The sequence below is a fragment of the Anser anser genome (assembly GCF_964211835.1).
Source record: "Anser anser genome assembly, chromosome: Z".
Classification (NCBI taxonomy): domain Eukaryota; kingdom Metazoa; phylum Chordata; class Aves; order Anseriformes; family Anatidae; genus Anser; species Anser anser.
The window spans coordinates 60,599,615-60,623,279 of NC_139723.1; the positions used below are offsets into that span (position 1 = coordinate 60,599,615).

General features: G+C 38.8%; 1 protein-coding gene across 3 annotated transcripts in view; it reads left to right on the forward strand.

The window, feature by feature from the left end:
• The first annotated feature begins 194 nt into the window (after positions 1-194).
• FCHO2 (FCH and mu domain containing endocytic adaptor 2) overlaps positions 195-23,665 on the forward strand; it is a 97,138-nt gene continuing 73,667 nt past the window's right edge. The window contains exons 1-6 of one of the 3 annotated variants that reach the window (XM_083816933.1): positions 195-329; positions 492-581; positions 16,474-16,565; positions 20,678-20,752; positions 21,759-21,900; positions 21,988-22,140. In XM_083816933.1, the coding sequence (XP_083673059.1) occupies positions 16,513-16,565; positions 20,678-20,752; positions 21,759-21,900; positions 21,988-22,140 (423 nt within the window). In that variant the 5' untranslated portion in view covers positions 195-329; positions 492-581; positions 16,474-16,512. Of the gene's footprint in view, positions 330-491; positions 582-6,808; positions 7,266-16,473; positions 16,566-20,677; positions 20,753-21,758; positions 21,901-21,987; positions 22,141-23,665 lie in introns of those variants that run through there. The other 2 variants (XM_083816932.1, XM_083816931.1) reach the window with 2 other exon arrangements.

The window sequence follows — 23,665 nt, forward strand, 5'->3', positions numbered from 1 at the left end:
CTCCCTCACTCCCCTTCCTCAGAAGAAGAGGGGGAGAAGAAAGTACGCTGGAAAGGAAGGAAAAAAATCTCACAGGTTGAGAAGGCTATTTTAATTAAAGGGAAAAGGAAGGGGTGGGAGGGAGAACAAGCAAAGGCTGTGCGGAAGTACAGAGGAAAAAAAAATATTTCTACTTCCCGTCAGTGAGCAATGTTCGGCCACATCCCAGGAAGGAGGGCCTCAATACACGTAGCAGTTGTTCGGCAGGACAGACGTCTTCATAACGAGAGCCTCCCCTGCCCCACTCCTTCCCCTTTCCCACCTTTTATTGCTGAGTGTGACACCACAAGGTAAGGAATGTCCCCTGGTCGCTTTAGGTCAGCTGCCCTGTTGATGTCCCCTCCCCACACCTTGCCCACCCCCTGCTGGCTCTGGGGGGTTTGGAGGGAGTCTGGGTGCTGTGCCAGTGCTGCTCAGCAAGAGACCAACACTGGTACCATCGGCTGCTCCAGCTACAGGTGCAGGCAGAGCAGCTGCAGGGAAAGTCAACTCCATCCCAGCCAGACCCACTACATCTTCCCAGAATGGCATCTTGACGCAAGGTATGTTGCATTGCCATCCTTTATCTTAATCGTATTAGAAAAAAAAAAATTCAGTCATTATACATATTTCTGGTCATTGTCTTGCACATACGTTTTTCATTCCAAACGCTGCTTGCTGAAATAAACATTTTGAAACTATACCCAAAATAATCCCAGGCTAGTAAACTCACACGCCTTTTCCTTCTAGGAGCAGATGTACTTTGGACGGACAGATGAATTGCATGACTAAGGATTAAGTGGCCATTTTCTTTCATTCTTTATATACCTTAGCAGAGGAGAGTAAGAGAGTTGCATCACTTTCTCCAGTATTCCAGAGGAAGATGCAACTAATTTTAATTTTCCTTATTCCAATCCTTCTTACTTCCAAAGGTTTTATACATCAAAACCATTGTCTGTCTTGGGCAAAAAACAGACAGAAGCTAGCTGGAACCTTTGACCACAGCTCCCACTACTTGCAAGCATTCATTTACTCAGTCCATAAAATGGCAGCATTAAAAAGGGAGTTGTGGAGACTTGAAGAGGTCAATTGCCCACTGGTACAACTCAGAGCTTTACCTAATTAAGAGCAATAGGCATCTCACATACATTTGTTTCTTAATTATTTATCTTAATTCAAAGTGTGGCAGAAATAACAGGATATTATTCTATGTGTGGAGACAGGAGGCCCTGAAAATTATTGCTAATACAAGTCTGCACATCTTCATAATGACTTAAGCTTTAAGGTGATTTTTATCGAGCGATAAGGTCACTATGAAATTCACCTGTCTTCCAGCTGCTCAAGTTGATGGCTGCCATTGGTAAGCACTAGTATGTATAACTATGGATGCTGTAAAGAATCAAAGTTTATATTTTCACATAGCATGACTTCCTCCCAAATGCAACCCACTCGTTCACTGCCTATGCTGTCCATTACTGCCATTCAGATTTCAAACATGCAATGCTACTTCAGTACCTGTACTTTTTTGTTTTACCTCTTTCATAGTATTCCCAATGATTTCTTACCTAAACAGAAAAAAAAAATCTGTCCAAATTAATTTTTTCATTATTCCTTGACTATATCTCATAAAACTCATTCCTGAGCTTTTGCGCTTCTTGTTTATTAGTATAGTAATAATAATGAGCTGTATTTGTGTTTAATTAAAAACACAAGCAGCATTTTTTCCACTAGATTGCATTTAGAACACTTTCCTGAGATACCGTGTGATCTTATTAGTGGAACTTCATGCCTTTCTACCACAAGCTACCGTTTCTGTTTCATATTATCAGAGAAGATCTTTGTGGTCTGGAAATCACAGCTTGCTTGTGTGGTAGGTACTATGTGGCATTTTGGTACTAAGTGAAGTTACACCATCAGAGCTTTGTCTTCTAAACGCTTCAGATTTGTTTGCTTTTCATTTAATTCAAATCCTTTAAACAATTCTGTTTTTGTTTTTGTTTTTTTTTAATTTAAGTTCTTTTTCATTGGTTGGCCACAAATAAGAAGCTGCTCCAAGTGCATTGATTAACCTATTTTCAGGCTGAAAATATTGATAGAGCAACAAAGTCTAGCTAACCATTGACTCTACCTGACAGGATCACAGCAAAATAGTTTTTCATATTACTGCCCCACCTTTCAGAGAATATAGATGAGATAACTCAGTATGGTGTATCTATAATAATACATCTCCTGAATATATTAGAAATAACAGAATTTTTCAGGCAGGACTGAAGTGTCACTGGAGAGAGTCAACATGAAACTTATAGCCATTAAACTACTGCATTTTATAGTTACTAATGCCAACTAACACTTCCATCTGGTTTAACTGATTTGATGAAGCAAGATTTTGGCAGCATGAGCAGAAGACTAATAAAGGTCGAGTATTGGTACTAAGTGACTCACTCTGAAACAATGCTGTTGAGTTCATAATTCAAGTAATTGAAGTAATGAATGGGATGTGATCAAGCTTGCTGACTAGATCAATAGAAGTGTGGTTTTACATATACAGTGAGTCAGATGATGCAGCCTAATGGAATACATCATTCCAGGGAAGTTGAAACTTGCTAGTGAATGGTTCAACAGAACACAAAAATCATTAGCAACTTTGAAATAGCTCAGGTGAGGTATTACAGAAAGCTGAAAAAATTGAGCTGATCTCTTACTGTAATAAATGTAGTTATCTATGTGCATAATTATTTTTATGCCCACAAGTGTAATTTGGTCATAGTCTCACCTGTGATCTCTCAATAGACCACATCTTCAGTTTGTATGTATATCTCTGAAAAGAGATGGGAATATTTTAAGATTGTGTTGGAGAATTGCCAGTACCCTTTGGATAAGTTATTTTAAGTTACGTGTATTTGCTACCAACTTTTTAGCTTCTTACTCCTAGCCAGATTTTTTTTCTAAACCTTTCTAGCTTTAATTACCGTGTATGGGACTTCATTACATTTTTTGTACCTTAAGAAAACAAAACAAACAACAACAACAACAAAAAACCTTCTCTAGTCATGAAGGTAATGTCTAGATCAGAAGCAAGTGAATCATTAAGCTTCTGGGTAATGTCTGCATCTAGCCAGGTACAAACGTGTGCTTAGAACATGCTCTTGATGATCTTGAAATCCTATAACACAACCTGATAATATTTACCACAGTTAAATGGCTCTTGAAAGAGACTTTCCTAGCAATTTGCTGTCTTCCTTTTGCCTCGTCTTTTGTTCTCCACTACGGTTGTAAGAAAAAAATAAATAAAGGCTTTGTACATTTTCTAGTGCTCATTGTTTTGGAATCTGTCAGTAAAAGTTCTTGTTTTCTTATCAAGGTTCTTTGTGTAACTATTTTAAAAAAGTAAAGTAAATGCATTTCAAGGGTGTGCCTCAATTTGGTATGTATCTGAGAAGGATAAATATGGTCCAACTCCATCTGCTTCTTCAGGTTCTCTTTAAAAAAAATAGCGCAGTGTGAGATTATGTATTTTACCTGCATCAGTTTCTTACTCTTTCTTTTTAATGTATAAAGAGCTTTAAATATCAACTAGCTCTTTGGCAGTTCATTATGACAGTAATGTAATAGCCAAATTTAATTCAGGTTATTTGATGTCTTCATTTTTCTCATTTTAAAGTATTAGTGCCTTCAGTTGTAGGTTCATGTACCATGGGTGTACCCCAGAATTGTATTCAATTATTGTGCCTAAAGTTCATAATCTATTTTCAAATGGCTTACTCATAAGGTAGATTAACTTAGTTTCTATAGGTAGAAAGCAATATACAATCTTTATTCTTTAATGATATCTGTCTAATGTCTGTAGTCTAAATGCACTCTACATTTCTGTATCATATTTGACAGGTCCTCCCAATAAGAACTCACTGCATATATGCTATGCCTTGCATAATTAGTCTTTAAAAAGATTGATTGTTGAAAATAGGTTATTATTAAAACTTACAAAATCAGAAGCTGGCAATACAGGAGGATGGGTAAATGAAATGGAGAGAGCAAACTGGAATCGGGGATGCTTTTCTGGGAGAGGAATTATGAGCTGAAGACCTCCTTTCACACATATGCAACCTACATTAGTACCAAATGGCATCATTTTTCAAAATGAGGATTGTATTCATGAGATATAACTTAACTGGTATAGCCAAGAAATCTGTTCAGCTCTTCATACTCTTACTGTGAGGTGTATTGTTATGGTTCTTTAACCTTAAATTTGTGTAGATGGCAAAAATAGGAGAGGAATTGCTTTTTTAAAATTTCTACTAAAAAACTTAGTAATCCAGAAAATTACTTGAATCTTCTGTGAAAGCTAGTGATAATATGCAATGAGAATGTTTGTTGTATTTTACAGTGCTCATTGTATAGTTATGGCTATCAGAACAGCATTCCTTTCTGCCCACTCCCATTGCACTATAAGAACAAAAGAACAGTTGTGCTGGGACAGAGCCTACCTAACTCAGCATCCTGTCCTTGGCAAACAATAAAAGACAATACCTAAAAAAAAAGAAAAAGAATAAAGTACTATAAATGGTATTTTTTTGCAAAGTATTCTCATAGGCTTCCAGAATAAGTGACACTGACTTTGTATTTAGTAACCCATTGTGGATTTCTCTATCTAGAAAATTTGCAGAGTTGCCCTGTAGAATGACATTAATACACTGGCTAGATATTGTAACAGTACATAAAATTTCATCCCCATCATATGTCTTTATACTGAATTTTTAACTTCAGTTGCAAGATACTGAGTTCTAATACATCCTAATACCTGTTGCTGGGTGCTATGCAAGAGGCATGCCCGAAAAATTGTAGAGACTGACTGGCTATTGACATGGCACTGATGTAGCACATGAACTGATTTTTTAGTCATGCTCACTACATAATACCCAGCATCACCTTAATCAAGGTAATCAATAATCAAGAATTTTCTTATCTAGCCTAGTCTCCAAAGAAGGGATGTGTGTAATAAGATTGGCTTCAATAAGGGTTTTTCAGTATGTGCTACTCTAAATACAAGGTAAGTGACAAGATCTGCATGCACGATGTTAAAATTTGAAAACAGCCCTTTGTTGCCGGTAGAGCTTTGTGATTGTATATGGAGTTCAAAAGAAAGTTCACTCCTGAAGATATTAATTTTATTGTGGGAATTTCAGTGTACCTTAAGAACATAATTATTATTCCTGATCTTCATCCATATCAAAGTGGTTTTCTAGATAACTGTACCTGTGCTGCAGGATGCTTAAAGTTGAGGTCTAAGATTTTGCATTTCACTTAACTTTTGTGGGAAAGAAACTTGTAGAAAGCCTGAGGATATGTTTGATGCTTGTGTGATGGTAGATTGCTGCAGAACAGCAGCAGTTGCTTTGCATCTTGATGTAGTAATAGATACAGGATGACTATATACCTTTGAAAATGGTAGATAGGAATGGAAGATGGGAAGTCATGTTTAAAATGTATAAATAAACCTGACTCCCCTTCCATCATAGCATAGTATCTATCCATGTGGAAAAATATATATATATATATATATATATATATCTGCTATAGAGAGAGGGGAGGAAAACAAAACCAAACAAACTCAGCTCTGATCATGCAGTTTTTATTCCATTGTTTGCCCTGGAGTACATCCTTACAGATAACAATGCACACTACAAAATGAACTATGTTCATATCTTTTAGGTTAAGAGCATCATAATGCAGAATGCTTGCTTATATCATGTAAACAGAAGCATAAAGCATTTTTTTTAATGTAGTACTACAGCATATTGTTGTTTAGAATTACCATATACATGCTTGCTACTATTATGAAAAGAGAGAAATCCAGATCTAGCAGTCTTTTGGGACTTCTTTATAAGTTCTGACTACACAAAGGGTCCAGAATTTTTCTGTCTTGGCTTTGGTGACTCAGCGAACCTTGCATACACTGAAAGTTAAGGAGAATGTTGCTAGAAAGAGAGGCACTCCTAAAGCTACCATGGAGCTACAGGAAACAATGTGCTAAAGGTATAGCCAGTTACCAGCAAGGGTTACACCAATTGGGAATGATATTCTTTACATGTTCATGGAGGATGAAGGTAGCTGAAATTGTGTAAGGCAGAATGAATCACACTGACTTGTGCTGATACAAATTTGGTGGTCTCGTTTGCCCTAGCACTTAAAATATATGCCTAATTAAAGTCTATAGTTCTTTAAGCTTCTGCAGAACGCTTTTCCTAACCATTTGGCTTTGATGGAGGTGTTTAATCAACATGAAAACCTCCATAAAGACCATCTACCCTATTCTGGATGCATTGGCCCCTGAGTAAAATTGGTGTTTGACCGTAGATAGTTTTGGCAGCTGTACCCTTGATAAAAGAAACAGTAAGATGTAGGTGAGACTTGAGGACTGGGAGCAGTTGTGGTGGCAATGCCTAATGAGTGCCAGGGGACAGTAAGCACAGGGGCACTGCCCTTGTTTTGGGCTTCCTGCACCATTTCACCCCAGCCTGGGGTGAGTACAGTGGTCGGCCCCTGTAGAGATACAGGACGCAAGTATAGGACTCTGTGACATACATGTATCACAGTATGTGGTTCTGTGATGTGACTCAGGGATCAGACTGTCAGTGTGGGACTGGCACTGCTGAAGCTCAGCCTTCTGAAGCCGTTTGTCCCCTCACAACTCTACGAGGCAGCGTAACGCTACGTTCTGCTTAACAGGCAGGGCTGAGGAGCGGGCACGTTGCTGTTGCGCACACACTAATTCACCGTCCTCTGCGCCTGCGTTTGTGTTTTTCCGCGTCAGGCTATCTGCAGGGGCTGTCCGCTGGGCCGCTCCCCAGGCAGGGGCGGTCCCCGCAGGCAAGAGGCAGCCCCGTCCCCGAGGAGCCGCCGCCACCCTCAGGCGGACAGCGGCACCCAACGGGTCACCCCCCTCCCACCCATGGGCTCCATGCGCATGCGCACCCTCCCTTCTCCCGGCGGAGCGGGGCGGGCCCCTTGGCGCCTGCGTAGCAGCGCCGTGTCCACTCTGTGCCTGCGCGCATGCGCGGCGGCGAGGGGCGGCGGGGCCGTGTGAGGGAGGCGGCGGGGCCGTGTGAGGGAGGCGGCGGCTGCTCCTTCCTCCCCCGCGTCCTCCTCCTCCTCCTCCTCCTCCGCCCTCGCCACTCGGCGCCTGGGGCCGGGCCGCGCTCGCCGGGGGCGGCGGGATGATGATGGCGTACTTCGCCGAGAGCTTCTGGGTACGGCAGCGCCGCGGGACGGGGGGCGCGGGGTGCCGCGGGGGTCGCCCCGTCAGGCCGGGAGCAGCCCCCCCCCCCCCCCCCCCCTCAGGCTGTGCGGGGAGCGGGGGGCCCGGTGCCGGTGTGTGGGCGCGGAGGGGGGGCTCCGCAGGGAGATCGGGGAGGGAAGCGGTGATCCGGGGCCGGCAGCGAGCCGGGGCGTGTTTCCCAGCCGGGGAGGACGGGTCCGGGGCGCTGCGGCGGCTGGCTGCGTCGTCGGGGCTCGCCGGGCTGCCGCCGTGCGCTGCCTCCCCGCCGGCTGGTGGGGGTCGGCGAGCTCCCCGGGACACGCACGCACACACACACACACACACAAAAAGAGAGAGAAAATACCTCAGACCTTCCCATCTTCCTGCTTCTGCACAAACAATAGTTATTCCTAACGTCTAGAGAAAGCTCGTTTCCCAAATGCGATATGCTGTTATTCCGGGCGTAAGCCTGGTTTCGTGTTTTGTCTGCAGCTGGTTTTTTTTTTTTTTTCTTTCTTTCTTTTTTTTTTTTTTTTTTTGCTTTGGCTCTTTTTGTTTTCGACAAAACGTTAAAGTCGGGTGCAAAGAGCCCACGTTTGTTCCCATGGCGTGTGGAGACGCTTAAATTGCAGTTCTGCTGTGGGAGATGAGTATTAAACTAATGTGTGAAATCTTTTCATCTTTAAACATAAATAAATATTTAAGTTAATGTAGAAAGTCAAGTTTTCATTTGAAAAGTTAGTATCTCCTCCTACAAATAAAGTGAAATACAAGCTTTTATCCAGCTACCTCAATTGAAATAAAATATTTTTCCATTTAACTGCAGTAAGTACTATAACTTTCAACTTTTTAAGCTTTTGACTGTGTGCTTATCTGTGGCTAATTTCAGTAGTAAGCCAGTAATTTTGTTAAATCAATGAAGATAGAGGGCTATTTTTCTATGTTGTCTCTCTGTGCCTTCAAAAGTGCTACCAGCAAATATGAGGCAGTAGACGTCTACCCAACGCTTCCCATTCCCCCTTTCTGCTCTGCAAAGTCCCTGTCTTACAGCTCGCAGGCCAAACTCCAACTGTGGGTTTAGAAACGGGTGCCAAGAAAAGGAGTTTTTCTTCTGTTGGCGCAGGTATTTTTTTCCTGCCTCCAAAAATGACATAGAGTAGGACAGGAAGCACGTTCTTCTCGCTTGTCTTGCAGTGGTGGCAAAGACAGTAGACAGGGTCTTAAACTGGCAAAATTTGACGAGAAACCTTTGTAATACCACGGACAGAGTTTTGTTTTGTGTAAAAGTAAAATAAAAAGCGATGAGGATGGCTGCCTCCTTGCTGATGTGGGCAAATATCTTTCTAGAAAAACTGTAGTGGCTATGCATATGTATAATTTTTAACATCAGAAAGTATGTCCTCAAAAACAAGCGTAGGTTTGTGCGTTTTGAGTGATAAGGCTTGTCCAGCTTTTCAGAATGGGTTATTGTTCAGAACTGTTACTTTGGAAGATTCAGGGTACCATCTATATCTGCTTTGAAACGTGGTGAGAATGCTGAGACGGAAATTAGAAGATTGCTGTTGAAATGCACTGACCGCATGATGACTAAAAATAACGAAGATAAATCTGTAAATAGAAAGAAAAGTGGTATTGCATTGAACTTTGGAAGAAGTGTCATCTATTTCTTGCTTTTGCCATGGCCTTCTAGGTAACACAGGGCAAAGTATTTTACTTTTCTGTTCGTCCTTTCTGTCCTGTTTGTCACCTATGGAATGGGGTTAATTATACTTTCTAAAGCGCTGATGTGGAATAAATCCAAAACATTATAATTAATACTTAATTATATTACGTACATGCTGCCATCAATTCGCAGCTGAAATGGCACATTGGAAATGGAACTCTGGGTCTTGTGCTTTGGAAGACCCTCTCCCAGCTTCATAACCTGCAATAATTGGTAGGAAAAGGCCTAAGAAACTTGAGGGTCTCAAATGATTTCTTTGGTAGAGAGGGGTGACGTGAATATACATGCGTTTCTTGCATACTGTTCAGGCTGCTATGTTCTAAGAAGATCCTAACAGGGTTCTTGTATAGACAAAACAAATTTTAGCTTCTTTACTGTAATAGTCTTGAAGCTTATTAGACTTCCACATTGTACTGCTTTTAAAAGTAACTGGATAGTTGCAATTTTATTTTTTTGGCAGGGAATGTAAGAAAAAATTACTTTGTGGTATTTTTGGGCTTGTCATTTGTTGACTGCTTCTATCAGGTCATTGCAAGATTATTTTCAGGACATGAAGTTCAGAGACCTGTACTGTCACTTGAAAAACATAGGGGTATGCCAGTAGAGTGTGGTGCTCCTGAGCTTTTCAAAGTCAGTATCATATAGGTTTGGTTTTTTGTGTGTGTGATTTGTTGTGTGTTTTTTTTTTTCATTTGTTTGTGGTATCAGAAATTATGAACGAGTAATGCAGACTATAAATGGCTTTGATTCTTATGACTGAGTTTCAGGCATTCAAGTCACATGGCCAAACATTCCCCACTCCTAATTAGGATGTTGTCATAAAACTTGGGTGCTCGCTGCTATGTATGTGCTATATCAAAACAATGATGTAATTTAAAGGGAACACTTTCCTAAGTTATTTCCATTATAAATAACTAGGTTTTGTCACTTTGAATACACTCATGCCAGTACAGTAGAAAAAAAAGCATTCATTATCATTACTTACTGTTTTCCTAGCACTGCTTAGGAAGTGTTGCATAAGCTTTGACATAAGTTTGGTTTTAAATTGCCTGGTGCAAGCGATACCCACGTTAATTGTAAGTCTATTAAACTGTTTCAAGTCAACCAAAATAAGCCACTTCTAAGCCAGTCGGCATACATCTGTAAATTGTTTTAAATTAATTTGATTAAACCGATTGAAGTTTTATGCATAGCTGAAACTGGTCTCTGCAATGGTGCACATGTTAAACATTCAAGAAGTTCTGCGGCATAAAAATACATGTTTAAGTCAGCTTTGACAATTTCTTTCTGTTTTATCTTTTTAGCTGCTTATGCTACATGTAGCCTTTGAGGAGGGCTGCCAGGAAGGTTCCTTTCTTAGGGGCTTTTGCAACATGTAAGGGCTGGCTGTGTCCGGGGTTAGTAATCTCAGCTTTGTGAAGAGGCTTGCTCTAAGAAATGTAAGACGTATTCTCTTACGCACTTACAGGCTATGATTGACACCGAGACTTGTCGTGCTTCCATCTGGAGGCCCATTCATATGTTTATGCAGTGCTACTCTTCGGCTTGGTGTGCAGATGGATGCTCAGTTTTCAGGAGAGCTGTTGTGCAATGTTTGTTCAGTCCCCTCCCTCTTTGTGTACTCGTTTAGCATGAGTTGGCAATTTTCCATCTTCTTGTCCCCAAAATATTTTTTATTACCTAGATGTAGAGGAAAAAACGTCCTTCCTCCATTGTATGCCTGGAGCTTCTATGTAGCTGATCTGTATTTAATTTACTGAAACTGGAAGAAGGAAATTGAAATTTCCAGGTTGCTTTGTGTTCAAACTTCTCAAAACTTTCAGAACCGAGGAAGATACTTTGCCTGTGTAAACGTCAGATGACTACTTTTTGGGTGTTTCCATGCACTCAATTCTGTGTAGCTCTTTCAGACACTCAGTGATCCAAAATTACAGCTTTCAAAAGTGTAACACCATCACATGCATCAGAGGAGTATTTTCGTGTAGACTATGTCCGCTAGATTAGGCAGTGCTTAATTATGCAGGAAACATTACTTACTTGAAACTGCAGTAAGCAGTAACTGATTAAACAAAAAGACAACAACGTATATCAGAGCATCTAAAATTTGTTTAAATTTACCTGAGGTTAGCTGGACTTCTATAGCTTTATTTCTTTAAAGTCATACTTCCTTATGAGTTCACGAAAAGAAGTCAACGGTACAAATGGACAAGCCGTAGCAAACAGTATACATCTAACTTTGTGGATAAAGAGCAAGGGTTTTTTGGTTAATATGTAGAACTTTCATTTTAGGGTGAGGGGAATGAACAGCCAGTCTCTGATGCACTAAAATATGTAAATTAGTTGTTAAAATAAAGTATCTTGTAACCTGTTAAACTTGTATCTTATAGCAGAAAGGTTGTAAAAGTTGTGTCTAGTTTCATATAATGCTTTATTTCACCCCCCCTGAGGGAGTTGTGCTTCTCCCTGCGCTCAGCTATGGGAATGTCTACAGTTATTATTTGGCCTGTCAGTGCGACTCTGAGACTTTGATACAGAAAAACTTTTCTTCCAAAATGGCTTATAAATTGTTAAGATTTATCCTTGCTAGGGGTTTTATATGCATACTCTTACTTCAGGGGTGTGGTTTTCTCATATTTGCATCTGATAGTAGTATGGGCAGTACTTTTAAGCGTAAAAGTAGCTGTAGGACAGCTTCTCTGGAAGCGACCCATAGAAGAGGCAAAGGATACAAACTTTCCTATTCTCACCACCAAAACTGAAGCAAGTGACTCTGTTTTCCATATTAATTATTTTCTAGGCTTTTTCTATTTAGGGTTTATCTAGCAAGAGAATTTCTTTTTGGTCATATGTCGTTGATATTGCATGTTTGCCATAGACGGTTGTAAGGTTTAACTTAATTTGGAGATTATCCAATTTTCATTTTTAGACAATTTGAAGTAAATTAGAGACCTAAAATTCTTAGGGTTAAAAAGAAAACCTGTCTTTAAGTCGAAGAAGCACTTCTGAATGTTGCAGTTTGAATATTTGTCTATTTCCTGGAGAATAAGCTGGAGGTTTGGTAGGCTATTAAAAAAAATAAAAAAAGGGAGTCAACAGATTATGATTTAAGTTGTTTGAAGTCAAAAGTATACTTTTCTTATTCTGTTCTATTCCTTCAGTGTAATGTGGTATTGTGATCATGTTTAAAAGTTTGAATAGGGGGTTGAAGGATTATCGTGCATACTCAGCCACTACTCACGTGTGGTACAAAAGCATAGGCTAAAATGATGGTAATTCACTTATTGTCAAACGTTTCTTTACTTGCCAAACTTAGTTGGAAAAAGTTAAACTTTGGCTGAATCTCTCAACAAGCTTCTAAAGTTTGACCAAAATCAAAAAGTACTGCATGTGCCTTTTATTGACTTGTCCACTGAGTTTTGCAGTGAAAGCAGTATTTGCAGCTGTCCTCTTCTTGCTTCTCACACTGGCCAAACCAGTAGTAAGTACCTGACCAATCATGGAAACTTTATAATCACGTCAATAGTTGGGAAGCATTTGTTTACATTAGGAAAAAGGAGCGTGCTATAATAGAGTATTAGCTTTTTATACTAATACATGTTAATGTTGAACAGTTTTAGTCCAAAGCAGACAGAACTTGCACTTAGACAAATTGATTAGAAACGTAGGAAATAAACAGTGCTACAGATGGCCCAAAAATTTCTGGCTAGTTTACAAAATGTAGATTTAGGTTCGGAATTATCTCTATGTGCAGCAAACTAACTTAGTCTTTTTTTTTTTTTTTTCTAAGTCTGTTAAGTAGCTTAGTAAAACGGAGTTCATGTAATCTGTTTCCTGTTATGTACAAGTCATGGAAATGCTGAATTCTGACTTCTCAGTTGCTGACAGGGTTACTTTCATTTCCATGAGAAAATCATTGCAGATAGTTCTCCATGGAGGGAAGTGGAATGATTGTCTACCCTCGCTTTCTGGGAGTGTTGTTTATTTTGTATACGAAGTTGGTCCGTATTCCTTATTGTGGGCTTAAGTGAGGTGTTTGCTTGTATTTTAAGTCTTACTTTTTCCTGATGGCTTGCTCTCAGGAGACATTTATGTCATATCTGAGAAAGAGCTCTCTTGTGGTGGCGTAAAATGGGAAACCTCAACAAGAACCCCAGCTTCGGAAGAGAGAGTTCTGTTAGCTCTAGGGAAAAAGGAAAAACTGCTAATAAGCTTGAGTGTAATTTAATGGGGTCATCCTCAGCAGATGGTATTTTAACCCTGATATGACATTCAGAGTAGTTTTTCAGACTGATCTGGTAGTGTGTTGCATACAGGCTGGTATTTCTCCCAAGGTGCTGCTAGCAGAGGGATGTGCATCAGACTTCATGGGCAGTCTGTTACGGAAGGGGATGGTAATTGCCTCTGAGCAGGAGTGGAAGGTCTCACCAGTTCCTTCTACTGCCTGCTGCATTTATTTATTTTTAAGACAGTTCGTATTGGGCTTTCAGTGATCCCAGCAATTACTGTTGGCATCAGGAAGGAGCACGTAAAAATCGTAGTGAAGATTAATTGGCTATACCTACAGTTCCCATGTACAGAATTTGATGCCACATCTGTGGAGTGCGTTAAGGAAAAAAACACACAAATAAACAGTGCTGATGCTATATATGCATGTAGGGGGCAAGTACTTGTATTTTTGTAAATTGAACTACATTTTTTTTTCTCTTAGCTTCAGCATACATCTGCATCCTAAATACAGAGCCTTAACTGTGATGCTCAGTACGTGAGTATTTGAGCTACCCTTCTTAAAAATAACCACTAAATGGAGTGGTTATGGATAGGCAATATAGCTTTTCCCAAGCAGAAAAACATCTGCTCACTGCACCGAGATATCATGCTTTATTTGACATAAGTACACAAATGTCTCCCCAGGCATGAGTAGAAGGTAATGTAGTTTAGAGAATTGTCCTTAGGTTAATTATCAGAACTCTTGATTATGTAACTTGTAAATAATCAAGCAGTTTCAAAGTCTAGATGTTAGTGCTTTTAGGTGGAGCCTGATATTGGTAAGATAGGCTGCACTTGGTGTTGTATTTGCAAGTGAAAACATCTTTTAGCTGCACCAGATTTAAACTGCATGGGACTAAGTCACAGTGCCTGCTTTGATCTTGCTGCTTCATTTAATCTTTAATAGATTTTTCACTTAGCCTTGGATAACTACCTATCATATATAAAATAAGTGGCATTCAGAGAGCTTTTTTCATTTATGAAACTAACTGTTCTGTTTCTCTGTTGTTCTGTCTGCTGTTCAACGTGATGTTAGGAACAAGACTAGAACTGATTAGAAGACTTCATTTAAGTGGAAAAACTAGTTCCTTACATTAAACTACACTTACAATTAGGGAACAAGATGATGATGGAAATTGGTTGGTCTGGATCATTCAGTTCCGCAAGGATTTGCAGAGTTACATTTCTGATAGATTGTCAGCACTCAGGAAGGCTGCAGCCAGAAGTAGGGTCATGGCTATGCTTCCCTTCCTGTGTTTCTAAACTGGCAGGAAATTTATGGAGCCTCCAGTATAGGAAAGATTAAAAGTTACCCCATTATGAACAGTCACACTTAAAAGTTCACAAGAAGTCTGTGTTCAGCACATTTAGGTCAGGGGGTTGGTTCAGATAGGAGAAACGCATTAAAGTAAAGCAAAGAAAGCACACACGATAAAGGAGAAATTTATTATTTTTTCTAGAAGACATGCTTAATGCTTGTTTGTAAAACCTCCAGATTTGGGCATGACAACAACTGTTATATTAGAGTTTGATTTTGTATTCTAATTGAAAATATCAGTACTTTCTCAATTACAGAGTTAATCTGGTGTTTTATAATGTGGTGGTGTTCATCAGGGTTTATACTGAGTAAATACATGAAGATAATAAGGCGCCTGTTAGTGCACGTGTAATCAAAATTATTCTGAGCTTCAAACTGCAAGGAGAAATAAGTAGGAGTGCAACTGTTTACTTCTTGTGTTTGGAGATATCTGGCTTCCTCAAAACTAATTTGCTGGTTTTCAGTCATTTTATCGCTGTTTCTTTTTCGATTGCGGGTTTCTTTTTGGCTAGTTTTTCCCAGTGCCTGGAAGAACTAAAGCAAATAAATCCTTACTAGTAATCTGAATGAAATTGCCGTTCACTCACCTGTTAATTGTAAATAAATGTATTTGTGTCTACGTGGTGTCCTTCAAGGGAGCTTGCTGCATTAGTGCTCAGACTGATGCATGCTCCAGAGGGCTGCTACTGCGGCGCTGCAAGCTTCCTCCAGCCACCCACCCAACGCCTCCTTGCTTCTGCTGCTCCCGCTGAGCAGCGCAGCTGTTCGCATCCTCATCGTGATCTGGACCACCGACCTTCGTTTTTATTTGTCAGCTTTGTTTTTCAGCTGCTGGGCAACTGCCCTGATCAGGTGTGCCTTAAGGCTGCGCAAGCAAATTTTTTTTTTTTTTTCAGAACAAAAAGGTCAGAAATGATTGGAGGGATTTATGACCAAATCCCCAGCTCCTCTCACTGAAAATGTGGAGCTGCTGTCGTTAAAAGTTCAGGATTGTATTTCTATCCTTCTTTCCCTTCCACTCTGAACATCCGTGCAGCTTTCCCAAGGGCGTACTACTGTGTCTTGAGCAGCAGCAGTGATGTGGATCTGAAGCTTTTGGAAGGGAGGAGGGGCATGGATAGTTTCACAGGAAAACTCTAAGAGTAGCAGTGCTATTGTACCATGCCTTGCCTCGCCTTCTTTTAATTCCTATTGTTGCTTTCTCCTGTCCACAGGAAGTTCACTGTAGTGCCAAAGGCGATAAGCTGGCTCACTTTCTTAATCAGTGTTTAGGGCAGTGTCTTAATTTTAATGGTGAGATATGTTGTAGTGATCGGAAAACATTTTAAATTTTAAAACTAGATTTAAGAATAGACAAAGGGAAATTACAAAGGGAAAAAAGAGATTAGTGATTTTTACTGATTTTACAAACAAACAAACAACAACAACAAAACAAACAAAACACACGCGCACACAAAAAAAAGACTAATGATCTGTGAAGAATTGGACTGGTAGGAAGTCCAGTGATGCCAAAGTCTGAATTTTAGTTCATGGGAAATAATGAAAGTTAGGCGAGAATGAAGAGGGTGTTCAGTATTAAGTATGTATTCAATAAGATATGAAGCAAAAGAATGCAAGAGCTGTAGAAGTTCAAAACGGAAATGGCTTTGAATGTAGCCTAAATATATGGAAAGGAGGAGTTGTCGGTAGAATCATAGTAGAGGCTGCTGAGGGTGATTTTATTTCATTTTACATTAAGAGAACTAACAGCAGTTAGTAAAAGCTGAACCATTAGAAATCATTCAGTTCATGAAACTTGAGCAGTTATTAAATTTTATAGGTTCTATACTTTGTTCTGTAATTGCTTTAGCACATTGTGTTTCATGGTTTTTCTGTCTTTTTATTAATCCTTAGGGGGAAAGAAACAATGGCTTTGACGTTCTCTATCACAATATGAAGCATGGACATTTGTCAACAAAAGAATTAGCAGACTTTATTAGGGAAAGGTAAGTATTCATCCTTGCTGATTCTGTGTCTTTAGTGTACTATTTTTGGCTTTTATTTCAGTTTGCTACGTGTTGCAGTAACATGCTAAATATGTAAACATCAGTGAGTGTTTCAAGATCTCTCATATCCTACAAGAATATCTAGATTTATTCCATTCACTTAGAACCGGATAGTGACTCTTAAGCATTAATTAATAATAAGCTTCCAGTTTTTCGGATTTGATTTGAAGGAAAAAAAAAGGCAAAAATCTGGAGTATCACATTAGGGGTCCCTCAGTTTATTTAAATTAATCCCAATTTTCATCATGGTTGGAAGAAAAACAATAATTTAACAAGTACAAAGTATCAGTCTCCCAAAATTTTTGACCATAGCTGTAGAGTTGGGGTAGTAGCAACTGCAATTATGATCTTTAAAAGTTATCCTTTCAGATTAAGATGTCGAGAGATCAAGTTCTTAAAAGAAAAGGGAGTGGTATATTGGGATAAGAAAATAATACATGGAAAATAAGCCAGGTTCTTTATGGGATAGAATGAAGAGAAATGAAATCTGCAGGTATGACAACTTCCTAAACAGTTGTCTTACTGCCGTTTTCAGTCTTCTTTATGGAAGAAGACAATTGCTGCTACTTGGAATGCAAGAATTTACATTCTAGATGAAATTAATTATATGTCTTGTTCAGAATTTTGTCTTATTCAGTTAATGACACCACATGACAGGTGGAAAAAACTTGTAAAAGACTAACTTGAAAACCTCTTCCAGTGAAGGTTTCTTGCAGTAAAATTCATCCAAAAAACAGCCTTTGTTTTCTGGAATTTTTCATCAGAATTTCTGTTGTGGCCTGCAATGACCTCAGCAAAATGTAACCACTGTGGATCTGGCAGGTGCTCAGTGACACTGACATTTGTATAGTTGCAAACTGACTTGGAGTTGAGAAAATGACAAAAATCTTTCCACAAAGTAGGTGAATTGCAGAGTCCCAGTGTGATGGGCAGGCTCCTGTCTGAAGGTGTACGCAACCCAGGGAATTCTATGTTTCAAGAGTCCCTGATTCCAGAAAACACATTATGAAGCCAGACAGGGTTCTAGTAAAAGCCTGCTTTGGAGGGATATCACACTGTTGATGTTTAGTATGAAATGTTCAGGGCTTCTGAAGCTGGTATTTATGTCATCTTTAGTCTAAAATATTAAATGTTTTTCATGTTGACTTAAACCACTAAAAATATTTTATTTCAGAACTGCTTATCTTGACTTCATTCTGTTCTGCATCTTTGTTTATTGCAAAGTAATTAAGAGATGTTGTCCACAGTTACCTGTTCCCCTCCTTCCTCTGCATAGATGAACATAGAATAGAATGTTATTTTGCATTGCTCCTTTCTGCTGGCAATGTGGAAGTGGATGAGCGAGATTCATTAGGTGCCTCCTACATTTTGTGTTTTCATGCCCTGCTTGTACCTGGGCTGTGCTGTTTTCTGGGCTGTTGTCTCTGAAAACCAAACTTGCATACGTTCACATTTGCTGCCTTTGGTTCCTTTTGAACGTAGCAAGTAGCTTTATTCGAATGTGGAAACACAGGAGAGTGAAAGTTGAAAATTGCTGGATAGGTAGAGGAGACAGATCATGAGTTACTGATAATACTTTAAAAAGTTAGAGCACTTAACCATTGTATCTATGTTTGTAATGTGTTCATTTGAAAGAACACAGTGTATTTGTACTGTATGTGCTGTTAAAACTGGATATTCCTGGGAGGACCAAAAGATTTTCCCCTTGGCTAGGTCCTGGATCTGGTGGGACACTGAAAACTACCGTGGTCTGTCTGACCCTCAGACTGCTACCTGTAGCAGTTTATCCTTGTGGGCACTCTAGTCTCTGTTATATATGCAACTTTCTGAGCTTATTAGAGAGAGATAATTTTTCTAGGCTGTGTTGATTTACCAAGTCAATTGCAATTCAGTTTTCAACAGTGTTGTTTCACTGTCTCATTTTTCTTTTGGAGTACTTGCTAATGGTAAAGTTCTTACAGGACTGAGGGACAGTTACATATTTGGACAGTTCTTCACTGCCTTTTTTTTCTGGATATGCTGCTGCTCTGAATGGCGAAGAGTTGCTTAGTTAGTAGTTACTGCCTTCGAAGAGGTTCAGAAATGTGTTTCCTGAAAGAATGAACATGTGGGGGAGCACTCTGCTCAGCACTGTTAAATCTTTGATCGGGTGGGATACCTGTCTTTCTTCTGAAACATAGGTGTCTTTGCTCTATTCTTGATAAAGTGCATAGACATGCTGTCTTTAAAGGAGTGAAAATGTATAAAGATTGGGTTACCCCACATTTCTTTCTTTTCTTGTTTAGAAATACAGACTTTGCATACTGGGAAGATTTTGTAGGTCAACTGTGTGTTATGTTTGTATGTATTTAACACCTAAAATGTGTATATATAAGAAACTGGTCTCAACTAGGAACCGAATAGTTGTTGTGTTGGCTTTTCTCTAGAAGTCTTTCAAACCTTTTTGTGCACCAGTTGTCTATAAATGGCCTAAAAAGGAACTCCTTGATCAGAAGAAACTGGCAATGCACGTATTCCCATTTCAGTTTAAATGTTTAACAGATCCCAACCAAAGACATTTTCAAATAAGTAAAAACTAGTTTAACCAGGCATTCATAGTATGTTACTGGTATATCAGTGCTCTGGGAAGTCAGTTGATACAACAACTGAAGATAAATGTGCCCAACCAGTCAGCAGCATCTTTTTGTTTTTATTGTTTGTAACTGTTGTATGCTGATAATGTGTAGCAAGTTTCATAACTTCAGGGTTGTGAAGATCGTTCATTAAAGTATTCTGTAAATTGTTCTGAAGAAAAGAGCTGTGGATTTTGGTCAAAAAGCGCTTTTTTTGTTGTTTGTTCGTTTTTAAGTGTGGAGCTATTAAATCTAGAAAAAAATGATAGAAGCTTTTGATAATTTATCAAAACACATTGTTCATCGTGATAATTAAAGAAACATCAGTATATGTACTTTTTTCAGTGAGTAAGCTTTCCCAGCCTTGGAAACTTAAAACCTTTTTCCGATCATCAAGAATACTTACATATGAGGAAGGAGAAGAAAGTTGTGTAATTTCTTGTGGTGAATAAATTTGTAGTTGTTTGTAGGTGAGATTTAAAATGAAGTTGAGTTGCTGCATTTTACATTTTAATCGCCATCTCCTAGTTGATTGTCCAGCTGATTAGCTTGTTATTTTTGAAGTTCAGTAGACTTAAATACATCTGTCAGAGTTTCAGGTGACTATTACTACTTCATTTCATATTTTCATAAGTACTGAGTATTGGCTTAGGGTCAAAAATGAAAATAGTGTGCATCTTAACCTTAGCAATAGGAAGACTGGTGTGGGAAAGACTTGAAAGGAGTCACTGCTATGGTACATTGCGCGTGACAGCTATTCCATGACAGCTGCCCCAACAGAGGCTCTCAGCATTCTTCCTGAGAGGAATTAATGGTGACCCTTGGATTTTGAATCCCTTGGATTTTGAAAGAACTTTCTTTAAAAAATAAGTATAAACAGTGGAACAGAATACATTTTGCTGCATGTCACTTCACTGTTTTCCAGACTCAAATGTCACTATGCATAGAATTTAAAACCGTGAAAAAAACTAGAAAGGCTACACAAGACCTCATTATATTTATGGTGAACAAATGTGATCGCTCAGTAAGCATTCAGTTTGTGTAATGTTTTTATTACAAATTTATTCGATCATGCTGCTCTGTAAATCTCAGGTATTGAGACAGTGTTAGATGAGTGATCGTGTCACTTTGTTCTAGCTGTTACTAAAGACAGGAAAAAGCAGAGAATAAAAGAAGGAAGGTGTTGCCTTTTGCGAGTCTTGAGTCCTTCAGTTTTACTTGTTCCAGTTCCCTTCAACATTCTGTCACAATGTTCTTAGATTTATTTATTTTTTTACATATTTCTTTGGTTTTGCATATAGTTTTTGCGGGATCATTAAAATGGAACAATTTTCAGCTCAAGATTAGCAGTCCTGTACTTTGCATTTTTAGAATTCATGCTTATCTGTCTTCAAGTATCTTCAAAATTTCAATTGTGCTTTTGGTTGTTTTCTTTGACAGGGCTACAATAGAGGAAGCATATTCTAGGTCAATGACAAAACTAGCTAAATCAGCGAGCAATTACACACAACTTGGGTAAGTGTGCACAAGAGAGAAATAATTAACTACATACATATTAAGAATCCAGTTTGCTTCTGAATATTTTAGTGGCAATCTTGAAAGTAGCGTAACTTTGCCACCTTTAAAAATGATTGTTAGTCCTTCAGCTAGTATGCAACCATACAAAGTATACAGATATGACAAAAATAAAAGACAGTATAGTTCTTTATTTAGATATTTAAAAAAAAAACACGACAACACAACCAAACATGAGGAGGGCTGTTTGTTCGTCTATATTTAAGATTGAGTTCTTCTCAGACAAAATAATGAACATGACTTTCTATTAAGTGCTCTCAAACCTAATTGTTCTGAGTAGAGAACATATTGTCTACAAATGTGGCAGTGAATTTATTTCTATTTCTAGCTGTGGTTACTGCAAATAAAATAAAAGCCTTTAGCCTCATGTAAGAAGTCTGAGCTGTAGGCCTAATCTTTCTTACAAAAAAAAAATCCATTAATCATTTAATTTTTTAAAACATACCTCAAAAAAAGAAAAAAGAAATTATGGAATGAATCTATTGAAAAGTCACATTCTTAACATCTCTGAGGACAGAGTTAACACTTCAGAAAATGGAAATATGGAGAGCTTTTATCAGTAGATGTAGCACTATTACAGTATGCACATAAATATACTTATGTTAAATTTTTGAGCTATTCTTGCATCATCTGTAGGAATATCCTTGTCATTCTCATGTGTTGATGACAGAGAAGACTGAGTGGATTGAGTAAACTTTTATATTTTACCTGTGTTGACTCTAAAACAGCAAAAACTGAAAAGTTAGCATATAGTACATTTGAAAGATATAATAACGTTATTTATAACATAGCAGTTGTTGGGTTTTTGTTTATTTGCTTCAGTTTAGGAGCACAGCTTAACTTCTGTAAACATTGATACATTAGCACTATTTTACAAAAGTTAGCTGATTGAAAGGAAAAAAATCCAGATGAACATTACTTTTTTTTTCCCCCCCCCTCAATGCAGGACGTTTGCACCAGTTTGGGATGTTTTCAAAACCTCAACAGAAAAACTAGCAAGCTGCCACTTGGATCTGGTGCGGAGATTACAAGAGCTAATAAAAGAAGTTCACAAGTATGGAGATGAACAAATTAAAGCTTATAAAAAGGTTATTTTTTTTCTTATGTGTGTCCAGTGACTTGTTAACATTAAAGTTCAGAAGGTTGGATTTTGATGACTATGTGATATTTGGCAGACTAAAGAAGAAGTTTCAGGAACATTGGAAGCAGTGCAAAGCATTCAAAGTATCACTCAAGCCTTACAGAAGTCAAAGGAAAACTACAATGCAAAGTGTCTTGAACAAGAACGTCTGAAAAAGGAAGGAGCAACACCAAGAGAAATCGATAAGGTAATTCTGTGACATCTTTCTTAAAATTCATTGAGTTGTCCAGGTGTAACACATTCACATTGTATTAGTGAAATGCTCAGAACGGGCTAAAAGCGGTAAGCTGTAGCTATTTTATAATGTACATGATCCTTTGAATGCCTAGTTAGGTTTTGTTTACACTTACTTCCTTATCTGTTCTCTCTAACTGCACTGCAGTTCTAATTATGCTGTATTACTGCCTCATACGGTAATTTCATTTAGTGGCTTTTACAGAAATTTCTTGTAATTGTTTCAGCATCTACTACGTTTTTAATGCATTTTCTTATGTAAATATTCAAACACTCAATGCCCTCTTTTTTGAATTAAGGAGTAGAGAGTTTTTTACATTGTCCTTTCAACAGGGACAAAGTAGTTAATCGTCAGAGTATTTGAAGTTTGTTCCGTTGAAAAGAAAAACAAGCTTACATTACTTTCAAAGCTAATTTAGGAGCTCCCAATTACACAGATCAAAATCCCTAGGGATAAGTATCCTGATGCTGTATTTAGTACTGTCCTTGGGTCATGGGAGAGTTTGATCCATTCACAGAATCATTGAATGGCTGAGGCTGGAAGAGACCTCTGGAGACCATCTCGACCAAACCCTCTGCTCAAACAGAGACACCTAAAGCCAGGACCACAGGTCCATGTCCAAGTGGCTTTTGAAGATCTCCAAGGAGGGCGACTCCACAACCTCTCTGGACAACCTGTGCCAGTACTGAGGCACCTGCATGATAAAGAAGTGTTTCCTGATGTTCAGATAGAACCTCCTGTCTTTCCGTTTGTGCCCATGGCCTTTTGTCCTGTCACTGGGCTGCATTGAAAAGAGCCTGGCTCTGTCCTCTGCATTCTCTCTTCAGATATTTGTAGGCATGGATAAGATCACCCTGAGCTTCCTCTTCTCCAGGCTGAACAGGCCCAGCACTCTCAGCTTTTCATAATAGGGGAGGTGCTCTAATCCCTTTGTCTTTGTGGGCCTTTGCTGCATTCTCTCCAGTGTGCCTGTCTCTATCTAGCAGTTGGAGAGTCCAGCACTGGACACAGCACTATAGGTGTGGCCTCACCAGGGCTGAGTAGAGGGGAACGATCACCTACATCAACCTGCTGGGAAAACTGAAACTTTCTCTTGATTTCAGGAAACAACGTAGAGGGAAGTGGTTATGTTTCCCTGTCTCTATACTTTCTCTTTTTTAATCTTGATACCTCTGCCTATTTCTTTTGAGGTTATCTGGTCTGTTCATGTTAAAATGGTCGTAGTACCTTTTTTCTGTAATCTTGGTGGAGCAGATAGGGTTGGTTCATTGATGACAACGGTGATCCAGTTGACAATGTTCTGATTGTTTTATTTTTAATTTAAATCTATTTTTCCCCTGATTTGTATTTCAAATAGCAATCTGTGTTGGATTCTAGATATGAATCAAAAATATGTGGGACAGCAGATGTTTTCTTGCCAGTCTATTCAAAATATATTTACTTTTCTGAACTTCTGAAAGTAGTTCAGAACTTTTCA